General features: G+C 45.1%; 1 protein-coding gene across 1 annotated transcript in view; it reads right to left on the reverse strand.

The window, feature by feature from the left end:
• The window catches only part of LOC110317539 (complement C5), an 80,543-nt gene that overhangs the window by 16,777 nt on the left and 54,772 nt on the right, over positions 1 to 8,994 (reverse strand). The window contains exons 27-29 of the mRNA XM_029536963.1: positions 7,287 to 7,506; positions 4,447 to 4,652; positions 1,504 to 1,656 (exon numbers count right to left, since the gene is read on the reverse strand). Coding sequence (XP_029392823.1) covers positions 1,504 to 1,656; positions 4,447 to 4,652; positions 7,287 to 7,506 — 579 coding nt within the window. The remainder of the gene's footprint in view (positions 1 to 1,503; positions 1,657 to 4,446; positions 4,653 to 7,286; positions 7,507 to 8,994) is intronic.

The raw sequence follows: 8,994 nt of genomic DNA on the forward strand, positions 1-8,994 counted from the left end.
GAGAGAGAGAGAGAGAGAGAGAGAGAGAGAGAGAGAGAGAGAGAGAATGGGGACACAATAGATGTGCATATATCAAATGACTGGTACAGATTGAAAAAGCCATGCCCTAAACTGGAGGGATGGCTCAGTGGTCAGAGCGCACTGGCTTCTCTTCCAGAGGACCTGGGCTCAATTCCCAGGATCCACGTGACAGCTCATAACTGCCTATAACTCTGGTTTCTGGTGATCCAACACCCCCACACAACTATACATGCAGGCAGACCACGAATGCACTCGAAATAAAAATAAATAAATAATTTAAAAGAAAAGAAAGGCCACACCTAATGTCCAGAGCCCTGTTGCCAGAACTGATTTTTTGCCAAAAGAAGTTGGAAATCAGATCTGTATTTGAAATGTTTGGATCATTAATTACTGGCATAGATTTTTGTCTATGGTTGTGTCCTTATTATTGTATAATATTATTATATTATTATTTTGCTATGATTCACTGGTTTATGATTTTTGTTTAAGTTTTATTTCTCATATCTATTTTACTCTGACAAGCATGGATCTGTAGGGCACATAGTTAGTGAGGACTATTTCCAATTGACTATATATTAAATGCACTAAATTCACACACGATAACTAGAAAAATGTGCATTAGACTGTTGGCTGAAGACTCTCAACAATACTAATAGAGAATTTACTTTGTCTAATATATCTTTTTCTTTGGGAAATTTTAGTAACGCATTAGAATTTTCCCTTTAAAAAATAATCTAGCTTTGGAAAGACATGGAGCAAGGAGTCTAGAGATCCAGAGCCACAGTCTGAGCTAGCCACAGTCTGTGTGCCAGTCTAAGCTAGCCACAGTCTGTGTGCCAGTCTAAGCTAGCCACAGTCTGTGTGCCAGTCTAAGCTAGCCACAGTCTGTGTGCCAGATCAAGCCAGCCACAGTCTGTGTGCCAGNAGCCACAGTCTGTGTGCCAGATCAAGCCAGCCACAGTCTGTGTGCCAGATCAAGCTAGCCACAGTCTGTGTGCCAGTCTAAGCTAGCCACAGTCTGTGTGCCAGATCAATGGTAAAAGGGGCCAGCAGCAGCAGGTGCCCAGACATGTTTCATGTCTCTTCAATGGTACTTTTGCATGTGCTGTTACATATGACGATTGTTCTTTACTTGACTACTCGTTTCTGATTCTTCCAGATATACCCTATACACATGGACATATTAAACCCTTCCCTATATAGAACATGTCAGCCTGGATCAGGAGGCCCCCTCTGCACTTCCACAGAAGTGTTTCACAACGCTTGCTTATTTAAATGACTGTCCCTCCCCAGGACTTGAGTTCTTTGTATTTTACTCTTGAATCAGCAATGATGATGATATAATAGGATCCCTAATTAGGAGTCAGGAGGTACTCAACACTTGTTTAAACAGCAAATAAAAGCACACATACAGTAAGAATGGAAGGGATGACTTAAACATCTCATCTGATTGCAAAACATTACGAAAATGTCGTCATTTACCTCCACTGGCCTCCCCAGGAAATGCTTCTCTGTCACCTTATACTTGTGCAAGTCACCTTTGTGTTTGTAGGAGACATTGATGTCCATATCCAAATGAAGTTGTTTCATCAGGAGTGAATATTCTGTCAGGCCCTCGATGGCATTAATTGTATCCTAGCAATAATCCACAAGGCACAAAAGCACATTTAGTTTCTTTATTCATGCTCAGCTTACAAACAGACCCATCTTCTTTTTGAGAATGGGATTCTGATACATAGACTTAAATTTGAAATGCTTTTACTTCAGCCTCCTAAATGCTTATGTGCACCCAGCTCTATACATTTCTTTCTTGGGAGATGGTAGGCAGCACTGTCTAGAGATGAAACTCTAGCTGACAAGGTGAAGCAGGTTGAGGGGCTGTTGGTGGAGGTATAAGGAAGGTCACTCTCCGCCACCGGAAGGACATTGCTTTCAGCGGAAACAGGAAGGAAACATGGCCTCAGGTCTGGGTTTGCTGTGTATTCAGTACACATATCCTTAGGCAAGTCACTCTGAAAACTGCCTCTGATTCTGTAGGAATTTCTCTTTCTTGCCTGGTAGCCTCAGCTTAACCACCCCCACAGCGATCTCCCTTCCTGATCGTGTTAATGTTCATTTCCTGCCCCTCAATTTAGAATACTGTCGTTTATAGTTATTGATGTCTTCCCCTCTATAATGTAAGGTCCATGAAGCACAGAGGTCTACGTCTTCCTTGGTGTGTGTGGTAGTTGACTGTGTTTGACGTGTTGAAAACTTAATGTCCAAATTGGCAATGTTGGGGGTGGGGTGTCTAACAGGAGGAGTGCAGATCATGGTGGCACCACGCTCACAAGTAGGTAAATGTCATTATCCTTAATAAAAGAATGAATCTGTCTCTCCCCTCTCCTCTCCCTCCTCTTCTCCCTTCCCCTTCTCTCTGTTCTTCTTTCTCCTTCTCTTTGTTCTTCCTGGAATGACACAGCAAAGATAATTTTGCCAGTTGTTGGGGTCTCCCACCTCCACTAATCACTCTCCCTCAAAACACCAGCCCCCTACAGGTGCATAGGCATACCAGAGAGTTGCTACCGAGAGGACCTCCCCAGATCTCCCAAAATGCAGCGTCCTTGGACTGCCTACGTCAACAGGCACTCATCCCCGCCTCGATCCTCGGACCCGCCTATGATCCCTTGGACCCGCAACTTCAGAAGACTTAAGGGCGGACTGGGAATTTTTCTATGTTACTTAAACAGAGTCCGGTTATTAAACTTCGAGCCTTGACCAGTGTGACATTGCCTAGGCTTCAATTTCCTTTTGCAGCCTATTCCCTTTTAGGATATTCCCACCCTTCAGGACGAACCCAGACCGCAGTGTTTCCGCGGGTGGGAACACTCAGCCAGTTATGGTCCCTCAATCTTGGTCTTTCCATCCTTGAGAAACATGAGCTAATACTTGTTTATTAATTATAAATTACTCAGCTGTGTTGTCCCACTACAGCCATGACTGAGACAATGTCCAGTCATGGACACTGCATTGCATTTAGAAGGGACACATGGTTGCTCTTTGCACAGTGTTTGAGGAAGGAATACTTGAACAAATTGTATCATTATGTATCTTCCTCATCTTCTCCTATAATATAAGTAACTGTGACTAGATACTAAATGTCTGGTTTCTCCTGTGTCTATAGCAGCAGTGCTAATCAATAGAGCACATTTTCCTGCTAAGCCTGGCCTGTCTCCACAATAAAATCCATCAAACAATCACTAAATTAATCTAGAGAAACCCCTGTATGTTTTACACAGACACACCACCATTATCTAAACATCTAGAGGGCAAATATCGGAGCTCAACACAGATGCACAGGCATGAACCACTTCAAGACAGAGCATGCTCTGAAAATGGATTGCTGGGAAATTTTCATAATTGTGTAAGCATCACTGAGTGCTCACACAAACCTGGGTAGTGCAAGTCAATCACACATAAGAGACACAGTGAGCATTACACCAGAGTGTGTTGCTTGTGAAATATGCATGTACTAATATGGTTCTCTTTTAGAAGCAGAATGAATAGATTCTCAATAAGGACAAGTTATGGTATATGGATGTGATACATTTGGACATAGAACATGTCCTTAGTAGCTGAGAGCTCCTGTGTTTAATCCATAGAAACCTCAAATAAGCACACAGGCCTGTGATTTAGTTGTCTATCATCCTTGACCAAGCATCACTGTATGTAGTTTTAGGTGTTACATATGTATGTGATTGGTGGGATAGTAAGTTTGCTCACATCAAGCTTAAGCATCAGCACAAACATGTAATGAGTTATATACAATGATAAGATAGCCACAATTCAATGTGGCTAAGATAGCCACTAGTAGGCAATAGGAAGTTTTTAGCTCTGTTATAATTTTATAAGTCACCATACTTGTGGTCTGCTATTGACCAAACCATTGTTATGTAATACATGACCGTACATTGACCAACTGCATAACAGTGGTCAGAACATAAAACATATTTGATAGGTAGATAGCTATAGTGATAGTCGTACAGAAGAGGAATCATCAGGACCTTTGTTTCCATGGCAACCACTACTCATTAAACAGGATGTGATGTAATTGCTGATAACCAACCAGCCTTCCATGGTCTTTAAAGACAATGAAAGAAGCACACTGGGCATAGACTCAGGCCACATGGGTGTTGATGTGGACCCTTGAATAAGCCTCCTTAGGCTCATGTTCTCTCCTGAATAATGAAGTTATCAATACAGATAACCTCCAACAGGGCCCAACGATTCTAGACTTAAATTGTACCTACGGTAGCTCATTGGTTAGAAAGAATCATGGAGGCCAGAGTGTAAAAGGTGTACGTAGGAAACAAGAACATGGATGAGGCTAAGAACACACTAAGAACAAGCTTAGGACACACTAAGGACACACTAAGGACATGTTACCTGGGTGGAATAAAAGCCGCCTCCATACCTCTGCTCTTCAGATAGCCACTTGATGATCGGGTTGACGTAATTCATATCCTTCAGTTTCAGGCTGGCGAGCAAAGCATAGGCCGTGGTTTCAACCATACCTGCTGTGCCGCTGTTGGGCACAGAGCTGTCTGGATGGTTGAGAGTATCCCTCCAGTAACGGTAAACAGGTGGATCACCTGAGGTCAACACAGGACACTCCTCAGTAAAAGTAAAAATCGGGACCTCGATGCAATCCTAGCACATGGTGACTGCTCTCACACTTCTAGAAGGTTCTCTTCTTCGTAAGAACTTCATCAAGATGGTCAATAAAAAGTGTGATCCCATAGTACAATGCCCTTGGTCCCCATTGTAGAAGGATGGCCACACATGCCAGGGAGTACATCGGGTCTGACAGTGGAGCAGCAAGCCTGATGGGCTGGGACTTAGCAGATGCAGCTATCTGGCTCTATCCTCTATCCTCTCCTATTAGCTGGCTTGATCAACCCAGGAAGTTTATTAGTTCTGTGGAACCCAGTCTCCTAATACTGTATGTAGATAATAGTCACTTACATTTGGTGAAAGTCACAAGATACACAGGAAAAAGAATTTATAGGCCAGCAAACACTAGCCGTAGATGAAGGATTATCATTTTTCACATTAGTAGAACAAACTTGATATAATATCTTTCTCCTTGGAGGAAAAATATCATAGCCTGGAGTGCATGAGGTGACACCTAGATTGACAGGTAGACCTTCTCTCTTCCTGACAGAAAGCACCCATGTGCAGCATTTCCCACAACATAGATCCTAACTTACATATAATTTTGAGGTATCTTTTTTACAATTAATTATCATATGATTTACATGATTCTGAACAAGATATTTTTTGTCCTATTTGTACTCAGATTTACCATACTTAAAATGAAAGGTTTATTTAGGTTTTAAATATTATTCAAATTATTCAGTCCTTCCCCCATTTTTAAAAATGTATGGTTTTTATAATGGATCTTACAAAACCCAAGACATTTTATGTTATTTCTGAAGCATCAAAGTAGTGGTTTCAAGGTGTTAAAACTTTAGACTTTTTTGGGGTCTTTTTCGAGACAGGGTTTCTCTGTGTAGCCTTGACTGTCATGGAATTCATTCTGTAGACCAAGCTGGCCTGGAACTCAGAAATCCGCCTGCCTCTGCCTCCCAAGTGCTGGGATTAAAGGCATGCACCACCACTGACTGTCAAACTTAGACATTTTAAAATGATGACAAAGGTGACATTTCTGTAGACAGTCATAAACCTCATATAGAACTTGCTTAATGTTTAAAAAGTTCAGACCGGGACAGGCTCAGAACTGCCAGCCATGCCGATGGTCGGTCACTACTGCCTCCCAGTGAGGTGTAAGCCAAGCCACACACTCCTTGGCTCAGTGGCTTAAGCTAGAGCCTGCTGTGGGAAGTGGAGGCCACACAGGCCAGTTTCAGCTTCAGTTTATCTGCTTCCCTGGACACTGCTGTGGCTTACGCTGGTTTGCTCTCACTGAACCAGTGTTGGATAGAAAGAACCTGAGTCATGAGGACAGATAACTGGATGCTTTTCTGGGGTGGGGTAGAGATTAGTTACTCCAGTCCAGTCCTCTCTCCTGTCTTCCCACTTGCCTTCCCACCATGAGGGCTTCATCATGATGCTGGGCTGTGTGCCTGGACTCCCACAGCCATTAGTTTAAAGGAATCTCTTTCCTTTGCCTGTCTCTGGTACTCCATTGTAACAACAGAACAAGCAAGACAGGCACTTTAACCATTGCATTACTGTTTGCATAATCCTGGAGAACTGTACTGACCCCTAACGTCCCAGCCTGCCTTCCACTGCTCTCTCACCTCTCCTTCCCTGCTTTTACTTCCTGTTCTTCTCACTGCTTGGCACCCCATTGGCCTCCATGCTGCTACTGCAGCACCAGGAATGCTCAGGCCCCAGGACATTTGCACTTGCTATTTCTCTACCAGAACCAGCCTTCTCTATAGCCCTGGGCCTCGCTTCCACTCCTTTCATATTTACAGTCAAATACAGTTATATGCCGCACAATGATATTTTGGCCAACGGTAGACCACATGTGATGTCACCTCCCCCTGGTCTCCATGGCCATAGCACTTAGGTTCAGTCAGTACACCCTGTGGTGCAATGGGTAAACATTCCCTGACTACACCGAGTGGCACTCTGCTCTACATTGTTCTTGTGGCTTACACCCAGTTACATAATCTAAACGTTATCTATTGTACGTGTATGTGAGTGGGCGCATTTGTGCATGGCATGCTTGTGGAAGTCAGGGGACCACGCGAAGGAGCTGATTCTCCCCTCCCGCCAGTCTTGGTGATTGAACTCGGGTTGTCAGGCTGGGCAACAGCAAGCCCCTCTACTTACTGAGCCATCTTGTTGGCCCTAGATGTTTTGCTTCTTCTTGTTTTGTCTTGTCTGGAACTCTCCATCCCCCGCCTCAGTTTCTCAGATGCTGGGGATTACAGAAGTACACTACCACACCCAGCCACTTTAGATTTACTCGTCTCTGGTTATATTTGTTGATTTGTCCCTTGAGTGTAGAACAGTGCCCAGACAGAGGAAGAAGCCATAGGATGCTTACTACCTCTGTGTTGAATGATCAAATAAGCATTTTCTGAGTGAATAATGATTTGAGTAACAGGATTCATCACCCTGTGGCGTGATGGTTAGTTCCATGTGGGCAAGGATGCCATCTTCCTCTGCTTTCATTGTAACCACTTCCCAGAAGTGCAGACCCTTGGTGCTCAGTCAGTGCCTGCTGAGAAGCTATGTGGAGCATGTCCTACCTTTAACAAAAGCTTCCTTCTTCAGGGTTGACACGATTAGACGAAGCCTCTGGTGGGTTGTGTCTCCTAGGGAAAGAGCATAGGCTACAATGGCCAGTGTGAAGGTGCTCTTGGATGGCAGGGCGTTTTCAAGCAGGAAGGAGTCGGCTTTATCTAGCGCTGTGTAGATTTTCTGGAAGCAAGAGCAGAAGACAGTTATCTTTCCTTCCCCAGCATCAGCCTGCAAATGGATGAGAGCAACTCATTGCTAGCATATGGCTGGGGGGTGGGGGTGGGGAGTAGGGGAAGTGGGGGAGGTGGGAGGGGTTGGGAAGTAGGGGAAGTGGGAGAGTGGGGGATGTGGGGGATGTGAAGACCTTGGAGACCTGTGAATATAACCAACAAGGCAGACCCTTTAGAGAGAAGGGGTAAAGACTATCTTAGAAGAAGCCACGCAGGTGTCCAGTTTGGCCTATGCTTTGTCACTGAGCTCCCGTTTCTGCTGAGATGTTTGTCCCTTGAATTTCTGATTCATCATTGTCCCAGCCCCTGGGGAGAAGCACCTGCACAGACAGGATTTTCATCCTGTGACATCAGAGCTGAGACCGGCTTGTGTTAGAAAGGATTATATCCAAACCAAACAGAACCCTAGCAGCAAAACAACCAGAGCTGCCGGAGCTCCCGGGCCCTCAGAAAGCCTAGGGAGAGTTCCTGTCGTGTTCTGAGAGTGCCAGAGAGCTGCTATGGATGAAGGGCCAGGGACAGCCGGCCCCTAGATCAACCTGTGTGTCCTGTGGGCATGAGTGTCAATCAGTATCTACCCGCGGGGACCACGTTCTTGTTGATTATTTTCTCATCAGTGTAAACTCCAATGCTTCTGGGGCTACCCAAGTGGAATGCTTTTGTGTTTGTGGCTCGCATTCAGCAAATCCCATTGGGAACTGAAATGTCAGTCCAGTAGCATGATTTACATGACTTTGCAGGCAGGAGTCCTTAACCTAAGCGCTGGTTTCTAGCGCTTTCCACCAAAGGACTGGTATCTATGGTAACCTTCAGAAGCTTTTACAGCCTTGTTCTTTCCCACATGGACTCTCAGCGGACTTGGAGCTTCCCGATAGACTACCCTGGCTGCCCAGCAAGTCTCAGGGACCCTCCTGTCTCTACCTTCCCAGGGCTGGGAATATAGGTGTGGTTGTGTGGTGGTCAAGTCTACCTAACTTTTTATGCTCATGCTGGGGATATGAGCTCAGATCCTCATGCCTCGGTGGCCGGCACTTTATTGATCGTCTATCTTCTACCTCTGGAAGCTTCTATGATAGTGTAAGGAGGCAATTTCTCTTTACTTCGCCAGCTTCCAAGCAAACAGAAGAGTAAGACCCCAAAATTAAAACTGACTGGATGCCAGGGAGTCTCTGCACTACTGAAGGCAGCAGCAAGGTTTAGCAGCGACAAGATCAGAGAGGAGAGTGGAAAGCCAGGGGCTGGAGAGATTATGGTTCAGCGTGTTAAGAGAGCTGGCTGCTCTTGCAGGGGACCCGAGTTCAGCTCCAGCATCCATATCAGGTGGTTCACAGCTGCCTATAACTCCAGTTACAGGGGACCTGATGCCCCCTTCTGGCCTCTAAGGCGGACAAGCAGGCATGCGCGCGCGCACGCGCGCGCGCACACACACACACACACACACACACACACACACAGAGAGAGAGAGAGAGAGAGAGAGAGAGAGAGA

Source organism: Mus pahari, chromosome 3 (genome assembly GCF_900095145.1).
Source record: "Mus pahari chromosome 3, PAHARI_EIJ_v1.1, whole genome shotgun sequence".
NCBI classification, from domain to species: domain Eukaryota; kingdom Metazoa; phylum Chordata; class Mammalia; order Rodentia; family Muridae; genus Mus; species Mus pahari.